General features: G+C 45.6%; 1 protein-coding gene across 3 annotated transcripts in view; it reads right to left on the bottom strand.

The window, feature by feature from the left end:
• Positions 1-20,965, bottom strand: part of EFCAB7 (EF-hand calcium binding domain 7) — a 37,360-nt gene extending 16,395 nt beyond the window's left edge. The window contains exons 1-7 of one of the 3 annotated variants that reach the window (XM_032970700.2): positions 19,982-20,965; positions 14,901-15,132; positions 13,914-14,125; positions 10,498-10,584; positions 8,909-9,041; positions 4,189-4,361; positions 2,487-2,628 (exon numbers count right to left, since the gene is read on the bottom strand). In XM_032970700.2, the coding sequence (XP_032826591.2) occupies positions 2,487-2,628; positions 4,189-4,361; positions 8,909-9,041; positions 10,498-10,584; positions 13,914-14,125; positions 14,901-15,120 (967 nt within the window). In that variant the 5' untranslated portion in view covers positions 15,121-15,132; positions 19,982-20,965. The remainder of the gene's footprint in view (positions 1-2,486; positions 2,629-4,188; positions 4,362-8,908; positions 9,042-10,497; positions 10,585-13,913; positions 14,126-14,900; positions 15,133-19,981) is intronic. The other 2 variants (XM_032970701.2, XM_032970699.2) reach the window with 2 other exon arrangements.
• Positions 20,966-21,396: the final 431 nt, after the last annotated feature.

Below are 21,396 nucleotides of genomic sequence, written 5' to 3'. Positions count from 1 at the left end.
TTTGGGAGGAGGATATAAGGAGGCGCGTGGGAGCGGAGCGGGAATTTGGGTTGCTGGGACCAAGGTGAAGACATCTCTCCGCTGCCGCTCAAGCCAAGGATGTACCTCAACCCTCACGAGTCGCCGGGCGGGTGATGGTTGATCCCCCCGCCCGGATCGGACAAGTGAGTGGGTCTGAGGGAATGTAGGCGAGGGCAGCGGCGCAGAGTGAGGGAAGCTGTGTGCAAGCCTCTGTGTGAGCGAAGCTGTGTGCGAGCCTCTGTGTGAGCGAAGCTGTGTGCGAGCCTCTGTGTGAGCGCTGCTGTGTGCAAGCCTCTGTGTGAGCGCTGCTGTGTGCAAGCCTCTGTGTGAGCGAAGCTGTGTGCGAGCCTCTGTGTGAGGGAAGCTGTGTGCAAGCCTCTGTGTGAGCGCTGCTGTGTGCAAGCCTCTGTGTGAGCGCTGCTGTGTGCAAGCCTCTGTGTGAGCGAAACCGTGTGCGAGCCTCTGTGTGAGCGAAGCTGTGTGCAAGCCTCTGTGTGAGGGAAGCTGTGTGCAAGCCTCTGTGTGAGCGAAGCTGTGTGCAAGCCTCTGTGTGAGCGCTGCTGTGTGCAAGCCTCTGTGTGAGCATTGCTGTGTGCAAGCCTCTATGGGAGCGAAGCTGTGTGCCAGCCTTTGTGTGAGCGAAGCTGCGTGCGAGCCTCTGTGTGAGCGCTGCTGCGTGGAAGCCTCTGTGTGAGCGTTGCTCTGTACAAGCTCTGTGTGAGCGCTGCTGTGTGCAAGCCTCTGTGTGAGCGCTGCTGTGTGCAAGCCTCTGTGTGAGCGCTGCTGTGTGCAAGCCTCTGTGTGAGCGCTGATGTGTGCAAGCCTCTGTGTGAGCGCTGCTGTGTGCAAGCCTATGTGTGTGCGCTGCCGTGTGCGCTGCCGTGTGCAAGCCTCTGTGTGAGCGAAGCTGTGTGCAAACCTCTGTGTGAGCGCTGCTGGGTGCAAGCTTCTGTGGGAGCCCTGCATTGTGCAAGCTTTGTGTGAGCGCAGCTGTGTGCGAGCTCTGTGTGAGCGCTGCTGTGTGCGAGCCTCTGTGTGAGCGCTGCTGTGTGCGAGCCTCTGTGTGAGCGCTGCTGTGTGCAAGCCTCTGTGTGAGCGCTGCTGTGTGCAAGCCTCTGTGTGAGCGCTGCTGTGTGCAAGCCTCTGTGTGAGCGCTGCTGTGTGCAAGCCTATGTGTGAGCGCTGCTGTGTGCAAGCCTCTGTGTGAGCGAAGCTGTGTGCAAACCTCTGTGTGAGCGCTGCTGTGTGCAAACCTCTGTGTGAGCGCTGCTGTGTGCAAGCCTCTGTGTGAGCGCTGCTGTGTGCAAGCCTCTGTGTGAGCGAAGCTGTGTGGAAACCTCTGTGTGAGCGCTGCTGTGTGCAAGCCTCTGTGTGAGCGCTGCTGTGTGCAAGCCTCTGTGTGAGCAAAGCTGTGTGCGAGCCTCGGTGTGAGCGCTGCTGCGTGGAAGCCTCTGTGTGAGCGTTGCTGTGTGTAAGCTCTGTATGAGCGCTGCTGCGTGGAAGCCTCTGTGTGAGCACTGCTGTGTGCGAGCCTCTGTGTGAGCGCTGCTGTGTGCAAGCCTCTGTGTGAGCGAAGCTGTGTGCAAGCCTCTGTGTGAGCGCTGCTGGGTGCAAGCCTCTGTGTGAGCGCTGCTGTGTGCAAACCTCTGTGTGAGTAAAGCTGTGTGCAAGCCTCTGTGTGAGCGCTGCTGTGTGCGAGCCTCTGTGTGAGCACTGCTGTGTGCAAGCCTCTGTGTGAGCGAAGCTGTGTGCAAGCCTCTGTGTGAGCGCTGCTGGGTGCAAGCCTCTGTGTGAGCGCTGCTGTGTGCAAACCTCTGTGTGAGTAAAGCTGTGTGCAAGCCTCTGTGTGAGCGAAGCTGTGTGCAAGCCACTGTGGGAGCGCTGCATTGTGCAAGCTCTGTGTGAGCGCTGCTGTGTGCGAGTCTCTGTGTGAGCACTGCTGTGTGCGAGCCTCTGTGTGAGCACTGCTGTGTGCGAGCCTCTGTGTGAGCGCTGCTGTGTGCAAGCCTCTGTGTGAGCGCTGCTGTGTGCGAGCTCTGTGTGAGCGCTGCTGAGTGTGGAGCCTCGAGTGCGGAGCTGTGAATGCGGAGCTGCTAAGAGGAAGAGCTGCCGCAGGCAGGTTAGCGAGGTGTAAAGTAGATAAGGAAAGTTAGTCAACAAAAGTGACCGTATAGACAGAGACAGGAGTGCCTACAACTGGTGCAAGAAGAGAGTAATAAAGTGTAAGCAGGTGACCTGTAACAACGTGTCCGACTGAGTGATTTTACAATACACCACACCTGTATACCAGGCGAGGTGGTTAACATCTTACTACCTTGGCGCTGGAATTTCCAAATAAAACGGTCAAAAATGTGCACTTTCATTATTTCCAAAAATACACAACAAAAAAGATTACCAACAGCTACATTACTGCTAAGATGGGGAATCTTTGAGCGGTTATTGGTATGAAATAAATCGGTACGCACCATCCTCTGGGCTCAGGTCTAGAGGCTGCACGGTGATGTAAACACTGGTTGGCTGTGTCAGCTCCAGACGGTAGTGATGGCTCGCCAAGCTGCCATCCTCCTCCACGAAGAAGCAACCCTTGCTGCGGATGTGTTTCCAGTCCTGCAGAATCCCATCAGAGCAAATGCAATGTGCTCACAACCACTAGCTTGCGGGGGAGATGTATAATAATAATGCCTGCTCGCCTTATCACCTGACATTTAAGTATAATAAAGGAGTAAATAAGGTATGAGCATTTGAAGATAGACAACTACCATGCGCTCTTTTTTTTACATCAAGTAATGTAAATAATTTGTGATTTTATGAATGAAAACGTGACAAAAATGCGTACATAAACAACATTTTGAGCAAGAGTACTTTACTGCAACTATAACCTCTAAAAATGTTTTATTACAGACATTACATTGTACCATTCTCATGCGCTCTTTAATCTAGTTACCTTTGTTGTCTGCTATTTTGCATGGGAAATGTAATTCTAAAACTAAACATCGCCAACACACAGCACACTTTTCCTGGATCAATTATTTATTACCACTTAGTGACGTTAATAGTCACTATGGCGTTTAGCGCCAGCTACTGTCACAAGAGTGGAACTGTACGTCTTGGGCCTCCCTCTGGCACCAAAGTAGATATGGCATGAAAGCGCGCCGAGGGGACATCGTTCGGGTGACGGTCTGAGGGTGGGCAAGTGAGGACGTGACAGTCTGGGTGAACCCGAGAGGGCACGTGACCCGGGCAGGGTAGCGAGGGGGGCTTGAGGGACACGTGATATATGGCCCAGAGCTTTCTAGTAGGATCTAGAAGGGGGCGTGGCCGAGGGCGGAGCCAGGCCACACTCAGAGGCATAAAAGGGAAGTCCCGAGAGCCGATCCGGGCTGTTTGTTGGAATGCAACCCGTCGGTGCTATGTCTCTTCGATCTTCGGTCTTTACGCTCGACTTCGTGGGTCCGGCAGTATGTTACTGACTGACCCGGTTATATAGTTACCCAGTTGTGGCCTAGTTAACCAAGTGTACGTTTATGGAGTTACCATGTTGGGGTGTTATAATAAACGTGTTGCCTCCAAGTTCTAGTGTGTGTCTCCGTGGAACCCACTACATCACAATAAGAGCTCCTTAAGGCTTAATGATTCTTTGTATATACCCAGTATATAAAGCAAAGCAATTACATCTTTTTCGATCTCCAAGGCTTCCAAAATGACTGGAATGTAACATTCCATACCTGCTCTGCCTGTGATTGCATTTAGTATTGAAAAATCGGCAGGAATCAATGTACTTGTGAAATTTGTACTTCATATGTACAAAAATCGATTGCACTCCCCGACTGGATATTTGTGAAAAAGAGCCTCATAGGTCAGTGAATTCCTCCAGTCTAAATAAAGATTCTGCTTCCGATTCTGTACCTTTAAAGTATCTTCAACGATAGCATGCCATTTTGGTTTTTCCTTCTCTGCCTTGTGGCTTCTTATCCCTCATCTTCCTCCAGTAAAAACACAATTCTCATTTATCTCTCCTGTCTCTTCAACGCACATCTCACTCTTTGTTCAGCGTTATCGGATATGATAACACTTCGGCGCTGTATAGATCCACATCCTAACTGCATTGTCATTCACCCGCCTACACGCGATTGCGTCCGTCATGCTCCATAGAGGCGTGCGCATCACCTTAAGGTTCTTTGGCTCGGGAAGTTTTCCACGTGCCTTGCCAGCTGAGACGCTGACCACGGAGGACACGGAGGGTCGGCGATCACGCCCCGACGATGATGGCCTGGAGGCCGCCCGCATGGCCGGCTGCGGAGTGACACGTGGCGACGCTCGGGGCGAGGCTTCGCTCTTGCCTGGAAACAGTCAACGGTTGGGCGCCACGCAGGCGAGATGTTATCAACCTTGCCTGGTATACAGGAGGTCGTGGGTCCGATCCCAACTGACGCCTGTATTATTGAAGTTTGCATGTTCTCCCTGTGGTCGCGTAGATTTTCTCCGGGTCCTCCGGTTTTTCGCTCCAAATTTAGAAACATGCGTTTATAGTATTTGGTTGCGATAAATTTCCACGTGATAAGTTAGTTCGTTGAGCTATCATTTGTGGCCAGGTCGCTTCTGAAAAAGACCTATATAGCTCAGTGGGCCTTACCTGGTTAACAAAAAAAATTGGGGGGAATTATTTTTGCCGATTCTCGACCCGTATGCGAGAGATTGAGATTTGGGACAGCAGTGAGTGATGACTGCCATTGCTTGCAGACCAACTGCTCTCTGGCCAAGCCTCCCTTTGAGTCAATCAAATTAACCGATTGCTTGGACTGTGTTGCGAGTCCCATTTTCAAATAATTCTGTCAATTCACGGCTGAATGAAGGCCTCCCCATGCCCGGGCAGTCACACGGTATTTGAAGATGCTCTCTCATACTGATCAATTTGAGTGGGTAAAAGAGAGGGGCCTAGGACTGGTTCAGATATCACTTGCCACTGGTGTCAGGCGTGCCCGGATATCAAACTCAAGTCACCGGATTCACGGCACAATGCGCCGACCACTGTCCCTTACATAAGTACCAATAACGACCCACCCCACGAGTTACTCCACGACCCACCCCAAGAATCCAAATTAGCTGCAACATTTCCATATGTGTTAAATAAAACACGTATGATGGAAATAATGAATGTACGTATATTGTGATTTAATAAGGATCAATTTTAATCGATGAATCATGAGACATCCCTAATGTCCACTCTCTGTGTTTCTTCAAATCCAGACTCAAAACATCCTTTTTTCCTCCTACCTATGACCAACGGCCTCTAACTCAAACAAAATATCCCAACCGTTCTGAATAGTGGTTGCATTTATATGTTACATGAATGCAAATTGTATCGTATTGTATGAGACGACTACTACTTTACAATAGCTTCTTTTAAAGGATGTACAAATATGGTAAGAAGTGCCTGACAGGGCAATGGCAAGCACGTGAGGGCTGCTGTGCGAGACTCACTGCACACTAGCAGGATGAGCGCTGCAACAGGACGGATAGAATGATAAATTACGTTACTGTACAGGGCAGCCAATGATTATCAATGGGTGGGATAATGGCCAAACATGCCAGCAATGGGCTTTGTCGATCCACAAGGGCCTGATAAATTAACATAATTTGACGTAATAATTCGGATTTTGCGACCAATATTATTCAAAATAAGGTTTTTGGGTTATATCGCATAAATGTGTCATAAACCCGCCTCCACCCGACACAGCCAATTAGTGAGGTTGGTCACGTGAACAACGCACCGGTGTGCTTAAGTAGTTGCGCGTTTTGTTCACGTGACAAACCATACTAGTTGGCTGTGTTGGGTGGAGGTGGGTTTACGACACATTTACATTTACGAGATCTAACCTAAAAAAGCTTCCTCTGAATTATATAACATAATTTAACATAGTTTATCATTCAATCAGTCACGGGGTTAATTTCCTGTTACAATGCACGGCCTGATGCAATGGCACCGTGGTGGCGAGATGTTAACTCCTTCGCCTGGTATGCAGGAGTTCGTGAGTTTGATCCCAAACCTTGATGCTTGTATATTTGGAGTTTTCATGTTCTCCCCGTGGACGTATGGATTTTTATCCAGATACTCCGGTTTTTCCCTCCACATTTAAAATTTTGACTGCAACAAATTTCCACACGATAAGCCACTTGAGCTATAATTTGTGGCCAGGTCACTTCGGAAAAAGAGCTGTATAGCTCGATGCGCCTTACCTGGCAAAATAAAAATAGTTTAGTTTTATTTGAATGTTTTGGCCCACGTCTGTAATTTTCTGGGGCAGCGTGATTAGTTGGTTGGGTTCTGTAGCAAGTCCGATCCTCGTGCTTACTCAAGCGAAGCCGGAATCGGCGGGTGATATGAAGTAAATCGTAATTCTGGATTAGCGTTGTGGCTTGAGCAACAACATTTGTGACCAGGTGGGCCTTAACCTGGTGAAATAAAGGGAGTATTAGTTCTTAGCTCTTTCGGTAAAGTCACGTTGAAGGGAAACAATAAAATAATAAAATATATATAAAACAATAAAAATTCTCACGACGTTTCGACCATAACACAAACGGTCATCATCAGGTGTGAAAAACCAACGGCAAGAAACATTAGAAAGCAGTGGCGGTCCGCATTTATTTATTAGCGGTGTTCGTATTTATTTATTTATAAAAAACGTTAGCACCACGGGCAGCGATTTGGCAGTTTATTTAGAAGGACGAGTCCATCTATGTTCTGAAAAGAGGAGGGGGGAGACGAAAAATTAATGTATGCTGTCTGAAAGCCACCGTAAGCGTGAACAATCAATTAAGACCTGAAATGGTTTATCAAATCCTTCCAATGATTGCTAAGCCAGAATCCATCTTCTCGGTTGAAATTGTCTCTGTGCTTGTATATGTGGATAGCCTCATGAACGAATCTCTCATGGTAGCCAGATGGCTTACAAAGAACCTCTGTCTTGGAGAAGTCAATGTCATGTGAGCCTACTGAATTATAACAGTGATCTGCCACGGCCGAGGTGTTGGTTCTACCGTGTTTAAGATCTGCTTTGTGTTCACGAATGCGGTCCGAGACATGGCATTTGGTTTCTTCAATGTAACTACTACCACAGAGGCAACTTAGTTTGTAGACACCAGGGTACTGTATGTCCGGAATCACATCTTTTACAGATGGAACCAGATCACGGATTTTATGTAATGTGTTGAAGCGGACCTGGATCTTGTGTTTATTCAAGATTTTGGAGATCTTTTTTGTGATCCCCGCAATGTAGGGTAAAGTGATGGTTTTGAAAGGCTCCTCAAGAGGGTCCTTCTTCATGGTTTGAGTGATAGCTTTGCGGATTGTATAGTCGGAGTAACCATTAGCCTTAAGAGCTTGGTGTACGTGCTTGAGTTCACTGCCTATGTGTTCCTGGTCGGATATGCATTGGGCTCTATGGTGCAGAGTCTTGATGAGAGAATTCTTCTGTGATGGATGGTGGTGGGAATCCGGTTTCAGATAAGCATCCGTATGGGTAGCTTTCCTGTAGACAGAGTGGCTCATTGAACCATCAGGTCTCTTTTTTATTAGGACATCCAAAAAAGGTGGCTTGCCATCTTTTTCGACTTCCATGGTAAATCTGATGGCTGGGTGTATGGAATTGATGTGGTCGAAGAATTTGTCTAGAGCAGGCCGGCCATGTGGCCGGATGACAAAAGTGTCATCCACGTACCTCTTCCATAAGGTTGGGCGCAGAGTGGCAGTATGGATGGTATCAGTCTCAAATTTCTCCATGAAAATGTTAGCTATAACCGGAGATAGGGGGGAGCCCATTGGGGTGCCCTCAGTTTGTTTGTAGAAAGTTCCATTCCAAGTGAAGTATGTATTGGTTAAACAGTGTCTCACCAGGGGGGGTACCTCAGTGTTTAGTCCTTGATGAACCAAGTCTTCAATCATTGCGATGGTGTCAGGTACAGGAACTTTGGTGAATAAGGAAACTACATGAAAACTGACAAGCAGGTCGCTTTACCCTACATTGCAGGGATCACAAAAAAGATCTCCAAAATCTTGAATAAACACAAGATCCAGGTCCGCTTCAACACATTACATAAATTCCGTGATCTGGTTCCGTCTGTAAAAGATGTCATTCCGGACATTCACTACCCTGGTGTCTACAAACAAAGTTGCCTCTGTGGTAGTAGTTACATTGGAGAAACCAAACGCCATGTCTCGGACCGCATTCGTGAACACAAAGCAGACCTTAAACACGGTAGGACCAACACCTCGGCCGTGGCAGATCATTGTTATAATTCAGTAGGCTCGCATGACATTGACTTCTCCAAGACAGAGGTTCTTTGTAAGCCATCTGGCTACCATGAGAGATTCGTTCATGAGGCTATCCACATATACAAGCACAGAGACAATTTCAACCGAGAAGATGGATTCTGGCTTAGCAATCATTGGAAGGATTTGATAAACCATTTCAGGTCTTAATTGATTGTTCACGCTTACGGTGGCTTTCAGAGAGCATACATTAATTTTTCGTCTCCCCCCTCCTCTTTTCAGAACATAGATGGACTCGTCCTTCTAAACAAACTGCCAAATCGCTGCCCGTGGTGCTAACGTTTTTTATAAATAAATACAAACACAGTTTATAAATAAATAAATGCGGACCGCCACTTCTTTCTAATGTTTCTTGCCGTTGGTTTTTCACACCTGATGATGACCGTTTGTGTTATGGTCGAAACGTCGTGAGAATTTTTATTGTTTTATATATATTTTAATATTTTATTGTTTCCCTTCAACGTGACTTTACCGAAAGAGCTAAGAATATGAATTACTGCAGTCACGAAAGCTTTAAATCAAAAGAGTGTTAGTAGTTTAGTTTGGGGAGCAACGTGCCTGCGCGTGACGAGATGCCCCTCTCGGGTGCTTGGCTGCCCAGTTGCCACACTCTTCCCCTGCCGTCCGCTTCTAGTCGCTCCAGCGCCATCCGCTCACACTGCCGAGCGGTTTCCAACACCATCCGGCAAAACTGGCACAGGTAGTCGAGAAGCATCCGTGAATTCATAAGAGTTCTTGGGTGTGTGTACTTGTCGCGTGTTAAAGTTACACTGATATATGATTGTGTTTTGTCTGTGGATGTATAAACTACAAACGCATCATTGAAATGACCTGCATAATGTTGTACGCATGTATGTTGAACTTCTTTCGCACCGTACATAGCTAACCGCGCTCACCAAAGTATAGAAAGGTCTGTCGATATATTTGCAAATGGAATATTAAAAGTGTGGTTGAATATAGTATATGAAAGGAACACTTAAATATCTGAAAAATGGACAATGCTATATATTTTTTTATATATATACGACAGAATGTACAACCCTTTCATCAGTGCACTGCTAAATGAGGACCTCTACATGCCCCGCGCGTCAAAGCGTGTTTTGTGACCATACTTCAACACGCTGATCAGCGCGGGTTGTCAAAGCCCGGCAGCATAGATGTGATGGCATAGAAGTACAATATATTTTTGCTGCAGTTCCCTGCATTTTATACATATGGGTCTAAAAATAAGCGTGAAATGTTACTACAAAACTTATTAATTATATTTCTACAGACTTAAACTATCAGAGGTGGATTGATAAGTTTAACAGTGTTATATAAAATTATGTAGGCATATATTTTACTGGTAGGAACCTCCTGGTTACACCAGCCCACAGGGGATTATTGTGTCCGTCCGTCGTGCATCCAAAAATGGGAGGGGTGGGGCTGGGTGGAGAGGGGAGGGTGGGGAGGGGCTGGGTGGGGAGGGAGGGGCTGGGTGGGGAGGGGAGGGTGGGGAGGGGCTGAGTGGGGAGGGTGGGGCTGAGTGGGGAGGGGCTGGGTGGGGAGGGTGAGGAGGGGCTGGGTGGGGAGGGTGGGGAGGGTGGGGCTGGGTGGGGGGTGGGGCTGGGTGGGAGGGGTGGGGCTGGGTGGAGAGGGGAGGGTGGGGAGGGGCTGGGTGGGGAGGGTGGGGCTGGGTGGGGAGGGGAGGGTGGGGAGGGGCTGGGTGGGGAGGGTGGGGCTGGGTGGGGGGTGGGAGGGGTGGGGCTGGGTGGGGAGGGGCTGGTCACCCCGTGGTGCCCTAATAAAACTCAACGTTTAACCTACTCACGCCGGCTTGTGCCCGCCCTCACAGTCGGGCATATTTGCGGAATACACCACGCCGCCGTTGACCCTGGCCATTGACCGAGCAACCCAACGTTCCTACCAGCTCCCTCCGCAGGAATGTGTTTTCCCATCTGTTCAATGATATATATTTTTAAAACTATCCCTTCATCAATCCACCAAGACCAGCATTGTGCAGAATCAATCCTCCATGACCTAAAAGTGTAGGAAGGCTTTCATTCAGCAGTGGATTAATTGTTAAAGTGCTGTAATATACATCTTACACAAGTACAGAGCAAACTCAATGCAAGCATTGTTTATTGATGAACGTGAGTATTTCTCACCTCTGCATAATCCAGCTTTCCATCACGGTTAACATCGGCATCTTCAAACACTCCTTGTAACTCTTTCTCCGTCATCCGCTCCCCTCTCTGTGCATGTGTACAGAAAGTAGAATGCGACATTGTAAAGTTAGTTTTGTAACAGTTGTTTGGTCATTTTCCATCAGTTTTATCCTGAGAATACTGCGAGACAAACCTTATATTGGGATTCCTCACACGGAAAGTGCAACCCTTTGTGTTAGGGAATGGCCTATGGAAGCAAATATCACAGAGCTACCACTGAGATCACTTTACGTGACACGGTCTATAGAGTAGAGGGCAGCACTTTCCCACTCGCTCTGCTATATGAAAGTGAAGTTTGTCATGTACAGTGAGGGAAAAATAAAGTATTTGATCCCTTGCTGATTTTGTATGTTTGCCCACTGACAAAGAAAGTATCATTTTATAATTTTAATGGTAGGTTTATTTGAACAGTGAGAAACAGAATAACAACAACAAAATCCAGAAAAACGCATGTCAAAAATGTTATAAATTGATTTGCATTTTAATGAGGGAAATAAGTATTTGACCCCTCTGCAAAACATGACTTAGTATTTGGTGGCAAAACCCTTGTTGGCAATCACAACAAGGGTTTTAGCCACCAGGTTTGCACACATCTCAGGAGGGATTTTGTCCCACTCCTCTTTGCAGATCTTCTCCAAGTCATTAAGGTTTCGAGGCTGACGTTTGGCAACTCGAACCTTCAGCTCCCTCCACAGATTTTCTATGGGATTAAGGTCTGGAGACTGGCTAGGCCACTCCAGGACCTTAATGTGCTTCTTCTTGAGCCGCTCCTTTGTTGCCTTGGCCGTGTGTTTTGGGTCATTGTCATGCTGTAATACTCATCCACGACCCATTTTCAATGCCCTGACTGAGGGAAGGAAGTTCTCACCCAAGATTTGACGGTACATGGCCACGTCCATCATCCCTTTGATGCGGTGAAGTTGTCCTGTCCCCTTAGCAGAAAAACACCCCCAAAGCATAATGTTTCCACCTCCATGTTTGACGGTGGGGATGGTGTTCTTGGGGTCATAGGCAGCATTCCTCCTCCTCCAAACACGACGAGTTGAGTTGATGCCAAAGAGCTCCATTTTGGTCTCATCTGACCACAACACTTTCACCCAGTTGTCCTCTGAATCATTCAGATGTTCATTGGCAAACTTCAGTCGGGCATGTATATGTGCTTTCTTGAGCAGGGGGACCTTGCGGGCGCGGCAGGATTTCAGTCCTTCACGGCGTAGTGTGCTCCCAATTGTTTTCTTGGTGACTATGGTCCCAGCTGCCTTGAGATCATTGACATGGTGGAGAGTTTGGAATCTGATTGATTGATTGCTTCTCTGGACAAGTGCCTTTTATACAGGTAACAAGCTGAGATTAGGAGCACTCCCTTTAAGAGTGTGCTCCTAATCTCAGCTTGTTACCTGTATAAAAGACACTTGGGAGCCATAAATCTTTCCGATTGAGAGGGGGTCAAATACTTATTTCCCTCATTAAAATGCAAATCAATTTATAACATTTTTGACATGCGTTTTTCTGGATTTTTGTTGTTGTTATTCTGTCTCTCACTGTTCAAACAAAGCTACCATTAAAATTATAGACTGATCATTTCTTTGTCAGTGGGCAAACGTACAAAATCAGCAGGGGATCAAATACTTTTTTCCCTCACTGTAAGAGTCAACCCAATATTTTAATTGTCAGAGATGGAAGTTGGGAAAATTAAGCGCAGAACCAAATGTTTTGTGACGCCATGATTTTGTACAGTTATTAGAAACCGGGCTGAGACCATAAACTCTAATTCTAATGTACAGAGTGCTTTCACTCAAGGCGCTAGACATAGCTTTGAAAACGGTGACAGAATGGAATGCTGTAGTTGACTGGGACGTACATGTATTAAGGAATGAGTGACATTGATAGAGGTACATAGGGATCACAAAAGGGTAGGAGAGGGACAGGAAGGAGTGCAGTCGCGAGGGGAGGGAAGAAGAAGAGAATGGGCGACAGAGAAGAGGTGAGGATTTAAGATAGGAACAGAAGGAGCTTAAGGAGGGGGACTGCTCAATGTACAAGGGAAGTTTATTCCAGTGGAGGGGAGCAAGAAAGGAGAAGGAATTGATATACTTTTACAAATTGTAATGATATACTTTATATTTATTTATAGTGATTTGCTGACCTTTCCAATACTTTGTATTTCTATTGTTTTTGTATTGCCATTTTTATTTTCTTACCTGCCCCTACTGGACATCTGTGAAAAATAGCTTCATAGCTCATCGGATTCTACCTCGAGTCTAAATAAAGATTCTGATTCTGAGAAGGACTGAAAACGGGGAAGGGGCACAGGGAGAAGGAGGGACAGAGAGTGAGAGAGAGAGGTTTTGAAGATACAGTGGTTGTAAATGGGAAGACAGTGGCGTTGAAGGAGGAGAGGCAAAGCGTGAGAATTAAAGGGGAGTTTGAAAATAATTTGTGCATAAGCATTTGAAATTGTTGGACCGGAGTGGGAGCAGAGGCAGAGACCAAGAAGAATAAAATTGCAGTAGTCCAGACGATTAATGAATCAGAGAATAAATCAGGCATCAAACTCAACTTCGTGCTCTGGCCTCTGAGCCAACCAGCCCACCTCCAGTTTTGTAACTTTAAAATAATTGTAATTATATTTTCATTTTATTCCAAGTATTACTCTTCCCAAATATGCTTTAAAACATCTATTTCATAGCCCAGTAAAGACAAAATTGGCCAACATCCCAATGCAGGACTCTCCTAAAACAATAATTTGAACTTAATAATATTAAATGTGTCATATTGTGACTGCCAATTTACATAAGTCAATTTCATTTAACATTTTTATGCCAAAACTATCAACTAAACATGAAACATAAACAAACATGGGTGGCTGGATATACTACTTATGTCAGTGCACTGCACTGGCAATGCAACATTCTGGGTTCCAATACAAATACAGTAGAACTCCTCTAACCATGCTACAATTATCCCAAAATCTTGTTTTTCATGCCCTAAATCAATCCGTGAACACTCCTCGTATGCAGACATTGATTTTAGTTAAATTAGAAACGGCATTACCAGTTCAAAAATAATGCCCTCTAGTACCTGTTTAGAGTGGCAAAAAATATTCCAGCAATGGATCAATATTGTTTGTCGGCTGTTTTGAAGTGGCTGGCCTAGGTTGCCTGGGCCTGGTTTCCAAGGCCGCCATGGCGGTGAGATGTTAACTATCTTGCCTGGGATACAGGAGGTCATGGGTTCGATCCTGACCCTGACGGCCGTATATTTGGAGTTTGCATGTTCCCTCCGTGGTCGCGTGGATTTTTCTGCAGGCCATCTGGTTTTTCCCTCCATGGTGACTTTCGGTGAGCACCACTAACCGTGGTGAGCACCCGCCGGAGCTCGTCGCACGTGAGGAAGCCGTCGCTGTTGCGGTCGATCTTGCGAAAGGCATCGAGCAGCTCCTCACGTGCCACGGGCCTCTCCTGCCGTGCCACCTCGCACACGTCCTCAAAGTCCAGCGCCGACATCGACACCGGGAAGTATTGTTCCAGCGCACGGCGGGACGGGCTCCTCCCGGCATTCTGCAGAACTGAGAGAGCGGGTACCGGTGAAGGCTGAAGGCAGCAAAGGGGCCCAGGTGCACAGTACAGCTCTGCGCACCAATCCTCCGATTAGCACGGTTAGCTATGTACGGTGGGAAAGAAGTTCAACATGCATATATAAATATATACAACCCTGTCTTCAAAGAGCTTACAGGTCTGTGCCACCAGATGAATGTGGGCCCAATTGATGTGTTGACGAACGTTCCTTATCAAACTATTTTTTGATCTGGGCTGTTTCGTCAACAAGTCCAATCTATGAGGTGGCCGGGTGACTCAAGAGGTCGGAGCGCTGCTCTGGAACCGCTGAGATCCTGGGGCTTGAATCCAGATTTGCCTGTGATTAAACCGGATTCTTAAGTGTAGCGAGTGACATGGTATCAGCCTGGTTACCACTGACTGCACAAAAAAACCCTCACATTTGATTTATTCCAGTGCTTAATTTGGTTAAAATCCAGCTCTGATCATTAAAAACATCAGTTGGGTTGCCACAACAACAAACATATCTCTCAGTGGTTTGATGAGTGGGAAAGTGCTGCCCTCCACTGTGTAGAACAGAGATCACGGGAAGCAATCTCAGAGGTAGTTTTGTGATATCCCCTTCCGTGGGCCATTCTCAAACATAAAGGATTGCACTGCTTAGCAAAGCACAATCGGAATACAATTGGAGGAAAATATGAAAAAATTATATTACAAAAAATCTGTGACTTTGCATTAACAAAGAGCTGATAGGTCTCCTGTAACAACAGGTAATTGGAAACGCACCTTGACAAAGCTGCTGACGAGTGGTTATCTTCTCCAGCGTGCTCTTGCACACCATCAGGTAGGCGGCTCTACACTGCCGGTAGAACTCCTCCTCTCCTGCCCGTCCATTCAGTTCTGACTTTTCGCCAACATCTGACCTATCAAAGACTTCTGACCTTTTGACAATGGCATCTGACTTGCGGCTTGAAATGGAAGCCACGCTGTTCTTTCGACTGCCCATGTCTAACGTTCACTGCGAAGTAAACAACAAAATACGCAATGGAAAGTCAACTCATTCAGTCCGTCTACTGTCAAGCCAGTGACGTTTAGTTTTGCTTATATCAAATTAATACTCAAACATAAACATATACAATGAGAAAAAAGACATGTACCAATTATCTCCCTGGTAAAATGAGCAATGGGGTAATGGTTATTCTCCATTGGCAAGGCTTGGGCAGTGGTGGAAATTTTAATTTCATAATGCAGGAGCCAAATGAACCCATAGGAGACTGGCACTGTTTTGATGTTATCAAGCAGTGGATGAAAGCCAGTCAATTCATGACTGGAATTTGAAATCACAACCTTTTGACTTGAGTCAAGTGTTCCAACTACATTATCACCAGACGTATACAGGCCAAAGTCCTTGACCTATAAAACCTGAATTAAACTATTAAGATAAATTTTTATACGTTTAGGCTATTTGGTAAATGTTTTCGTGAGTTTTTTTGTGAAGAAGAGAACCAGAGTATTCAGATACACCCGTAATTGATACAGCTAAGCCTCTGCAAGACTTGTCTCTCTTTTTCTGGAGGGTCCTGTCCAGGACCGGATTAAGGTCCTAGGCATTTCTGTAGACCTTCAGTGACCTTCAGTGATAACTTTCGACAGTTGGTACTGCTGCCCATGTTACTACCGCTGCTGTCACTCGCTTGTTTCACGCGTACTTCGTCCGGCCGCCGGAAAAATGAATCATTTGGCGGGACCGCGGGGTCCCGCAAAAATCAGGTCAATAATTATTATTTTTCAGTCCGCCCACTCGTGATCGCCAAGAAGTCCTTTTCGATCCCCGCCGATTGCCTCGACTACTATCCAGCCATCCCGCCCAATCTCGACAGCAACGCGCCGCCCGCCCAGACTCGCGCCAACAAGCGCCAGCAGGCGGCGATCAACACGATGGGCGCCACCCCACCGGCCAAACACAAGCCCCGGGGGGCGTCTGCCGCAGCCGTCGATCCACAGCTTCTTTGCCAAGGCGAGCCCGCCCCCGCGGTGATTTTAACGTGTTTATGTAATTTTTAAACTTTTTACGAAACTTAGTGCCCCGAGTAGCTCTCGACGAGGCCAATCGATTGACCACTAGTTTTGTTGTCGGTAAGGCAAGACTCGTGTCGCTACGCGGTTTTTTCCACCCCGGGGCAGTGATGGGACCCCGGGGTCCCGCCAATTGCTTCAAATGTCGTTCCTGATACGTTCATTATTTAGTCTGTGCCCTAATTCGATGGGAGCGTGCTTGTGCCGCAAATAAGCAGATTTAAATTTAAATTAGTGAGAAAAAAACACAAGTTAAGCCTGAAAATATTACAAGCGAAAGTGTCAACTATATTTTTACTATGATTATCATATCGGATGACAGCTTTAAAAGGATGCCGTTCATTTTCATCAATAACACTCAATGTTCTGATAGGACAGCCGCATGGTGAGCGCCATGTTGCCTTTCATTTTAGCTTAAAGATTTGTTTGAGTGTCATTTTAGGTGTAATATGCCTCACTTACGGGTTGACGACTTGTTACCACTGCAAAGACATTGCAACGAGCAGCCAACAAATTATGTGCCGAAAATAATGAATGAGATTGTGCGAAAAACACCATTTGAAGATGTTACTGCTAATTTTTCAATGAAAAACTCTCGTAAAGTCAATCTCCGGTGTTAATTTCTCTCACCTTATGAAAAAAACGATTGACATGACTGTCTCTTTGTATAAACACGGTGCCAATCCTTGCTATATACATATATTTATTCAAGAAGATATCTTCGTTACATTTTTTATCATACAAACAAAAAAACATGGTAAAATTGTGTTTTCGTAGGCCCTATTGGATAATACGGCCCTGGTCCTGTAGTGGGATATTTTACCAACTGCATTTAGTATGTATGTACAACGTATGTAGAACTTCTTTCGCACCGTACGTAGCCAAGCATGCTAATCGGAGGTGCGGGGGAAGAACAACATTTTAAAGATCGGTTTGCGTGTGGAGGAAATCAGGATTCCCTAGAGAAAACAGATGCCTGCAAGCTCAACGGTCTACACAGATTTGGTCACAAACTCACTTGCTGAACAAATATCTTTCAGTCAGAGCATAGCCTCAACGGCTTGAGAGTTTACAAAACCACATGAATCGGCATGCCTTGCCTCGAAAGTGTCGAATTAGAGCCATGTGGAACTGTGCTGGACGCATGCCCATATGAGGCAATAAGCAATTCGTCAGAACAGAAAGTTAAAGAAACATATTCTCTTTATTGACATATACTCGCAACGGTCCTGCAGGCTGAAATCAGCACAATTAAATACAGTACAGTACTGTACTGCATCCATTAGTCAACAATTCAGCCTGCCACAGCACTTGTAATACAGGCGAATATTTCCAAAACGTCTGGCAAATACTGTACTCCAGATGAGATTTACTTACGACTCTATATGTGTCCTATGACTTGTATGCCTCTTATCACCACCATGCCACATGGCCAATTCCTACGGTTTAACCAACGACTGCTGATGGTCAACGTGCATGATTAACGTGAATGACGAGAGAGCTGAAATATAGAACTATATTAAAAGAAAATCCCTGTACAGCGTGCTACTGCAGTCCTCTCTAACTTTACTGCGGCTCTGATGGACCAAGGATGCTTCCTAGTGCGGCACAAGCAGTCCGGAGTTAAATGTGTTTTTTTAGTGTGTGTTGATACATGGCTGCATGAGAGGTCCCGAAAGAGGCAAACGATGTTTTTCTAACATGCCAAGTCCCACGCCCCTACCGTGAGAGGCACATCTTAAACCATCACATCCAAAACCGGATTAGTGCTCGTTGGGGTGGGGGGCTGCCTGTCGTATGTGTCTGATGTATGCACTTTGACATTTACGACAATGGCTTTAAAGCCAGCAGTAAACGTTGCAGATGGAGTTGGGGCTCACTCATTCCTCCCTGCCTTTTTTAGTATTTGGCACGTGTGTGTGTGTGCTCCAGCAACTTCGTAGCGGGGTTGGCGATTCGTGCAGAGATTGAACCTTCGTGTTTGATACACCCAACTGGAATGGCACTGATATTCCTGTAGGCACTATATCAAGTAGGTTTGGGCACCAGAATTTTTGAGTGTTATCCCATCGTTTGAATGAGATTGTTTTTTTTCCCCCCCAAGAACTCCAATTTTATAAACACGAAAAAAAGTTATTCGATCTGAATTGGGCAAAAATATCAATGCAGGAAACATACGTACGAGTACGTTGGGTAAACACAAAGCGTTACAAAAAAATACCCGTGAAATCCCATGGTTTTAGTCACTACACAAATAATCGTGTCCAATATATGTCACGGGCAATTTTCATTTAAAATGACGATTTGTAACTTCTAACTAAAATATCGTAATGAGAATTGACGTTGTGAAATTCTAGAACTCCATAAGAAGAGCATGGTGAAACATAACGAGTTGTTTTACCGATGTTAAAGGTCACAACAACATGTCATCGTCCGTACCACGAGGGCCTGGGTCCTTCTGGTTACAATCAGCTCGTGACTCAACTCTCGTTACGACACGAATTACTCGTGAAGAAAAGTGACTCATCCAGATTAATGACGTTTCTTATGTAGAATGTAAATAGTGAAAGTCAAAAATTGTACTCCCCAGTAGAATACATTCGGATATGAGCAGGTCGACCGTATCAAGAAGAGTGGAGAAATAATTTACTGGATGTATGTCTAGCAGAACGAAGTCCGAATTGGTATAATGCTATGACCATGTAAAATCTTTACATGGTCATAGCATCTTTAAATTGTCCGAGATGTACGTCCGATAAGTAATATTTAAAAATAGTTTTTTTAAAACACGCTTTAATGAAATGTACCGTGCTAGTAATGGAAAAACTCCACGACTCCAGGAAGTGGCCCCGAAGCGTGCCACAACGTAAGGGGGCGTGGCCAATTACAATTAAACCCAAGCCGAAACATAACATATACAAATTAATGTTAAAAAAAATATTTTTTGTATTTTTAATGATAGAATATAGTATTGTCATCAGTATGACATAAGTATACCAAGTTTGCAGTCGATTCCACATTGGAACGTGGGTAAAAATTGAGTTACAGGATTTGGGGATACAACAGAGTGAGTTAAATGAAAGCGTGTACAGTAATAAAAATAAACGTGTGGATTAGACATGTAAGTATAGCCTTAACAGACTGTGTCGGGGCAAGTGTTGTTTGCGAGCACCTATTAAGGCCGGAACGGCACACGAAGGGGTTTGTGGCCAGCACCACGCCCGGCCGCCTTTGTCTCCCCAGTGTCGATGTTTACTACACACCGCACCAGGTACTGTACTCATTAAAGGCTGAGTTGACCTAATTGCACGGGCAAGTTATGACCAACAAGCACGTGAGCACCAACAGGCACGTCTAAACATGTTCAACACTTTAAAGGGCTTAGACATAGCAAAACCTTTTGCTTGTATACTGTATGGTGAACTACCATGTACAGTTGCTTACAGATGTATACAGTACTGTAGCGAGTATTGTATTATTGTCCAGGGTAGCCCAGATGTTTTGTGACCCCCCCCCCCCACACACAATTTAATTAAGGTTTATTTAAAACAGAAACGAACATGCAAAGAAAACTTCGGGGTCGATTAATTGAGGGGTCACAAAAGATCAGGAGAACCACCCTGTACACAGGAACATGATACAGTGTTGATAAATAAGCAACACAAACACACACGAGGTCTTTTAAAAGCCGACGAGTGCGCAATCTTTACATTCGTACGTTTGAGTAGTTTGAATAGTTATTAAAACGATGGCACACTCCGCTGTGAACATTTGCAAAACAAGTTCGATACCCGGCTAACGTTGAGTGTTGGCCCTTCACCAACCCGCACCGACCAGCGTAGTGAAGTATGGTCACAAAAATAAACTCCCATCGACCGGCACGGCGTGAGGATGTCTTTATCGAAGAAGTGGATTGACGAAGTGTAAATGTAATCTGTTTTAATAACGTCAAGTCAACGACTGTTGCGGTATTCACCACACTTAACAACGCCTCGCTGCCTTACGATTCTTTAAACCCATTACAGCATTTTTATATATATTTTAAAGCTATTATACAGAGCAAAGCGTACCTTGTAATAGAGAGCTTAATCGCTAATGTGTTCGTGTGTTTATGTTTTGAATACAATACGATTAACAGTAACTTTTTGTAAAGCTAAAGATTCCACGCTGTGAGCGGCAAACAGCTGGGACGTTTCCATGGCGACGGGGCGGCCCGGCCTAAGCAAACAGGCTCCACTGCGCAAATAACGCCGTTAACTTTGCACCCTTTTACACCACGCTACACATTGTACACGCAACTATTATACATTTTTTTTTAAAATGGTACAATTATTGATACCAATTCAATTGCAGCTGACGATTTGTGATTGTTGCACTTTACGCCGAACGTGCAAGGCCGCGCCTGCCAATGGCTAAACAATTGACCCGGAAACACTTCACGTTCATTTATAAATGTTGGCATATCTTCGGTTTTACTGAAACTAAATACGAAAGGGTTTCTTTAGTTTGTTTAAACAACGTTGCCATGATACTTTTAAAGAGATGGACATTAAGTAATTCTCATATATAAATGGGGTTTTCCCCGTGCATGTTCATGGTGGCCCAGATGTCTTGTGACTCCCAATTCATTGACCCCGAAAATGTTTGTTCCTTTGGAACTTAATTTCTGTTTTACATAAACATAACTTTTATTAAATGGGAGTCACAAGACATCCGGACCACCCTGTACAATAATTATTGTCTCATGTTAAACATTCAATTATATTACTTAACTAGCTTTGGGGCCGTCCATAAATGACGTCACGCATCTGGGGGGGGGGGGGTCAAACATTTGTGACGATGTGTGACGAGGGGGGGGGGGGGTGAGAAATGTGACGTCACATTAAAATGCGCAACTTTAAATAAATATAGACTGCACGTTCTAATTAATTAGACTTTTTAATTTCTCCTACATCAGAGTGCAGCGCCACATTAAATACGCACTACAATGACAATAGTTTAAAGCGATTTGAAGCATGTTTTTTGGGGGGGGGAGGCAGAGCTTTGTGACGTCATATTTGAGGGGGGGTCTGACTTTTTGTGACGCCGTGTGACGACGGGGGGGGTTAAAAATCGTCCAAAATCGCGTGACGTCATTTATTGACGGTCCTTTTACTACCCGGCTTCGCCCGGCCGCCTTTGTCCCCCAAGTGGCGATGTTCACACA

Source organism: Petromyzon marinus, chromosome 44, assembly GCF_048934315.1.
Source record: "Petromyzon marinus isolate PM22_M1 ecotype Great Lakes invasive population chromosome 44, UKy_Petmar_22M1.pri1.0, whole genome shotgun sequence".
NCBI classification, from domain to species: Eukaryota; Metazoa; Chordata; class Hyperoartia; order Petromyzontiformes; family Petromyzontidae; genus Petromyzon; species Petromyzon marinus.
This window is presented reverse-complemented; position numbering and strand designations above follow the sequence as displayed.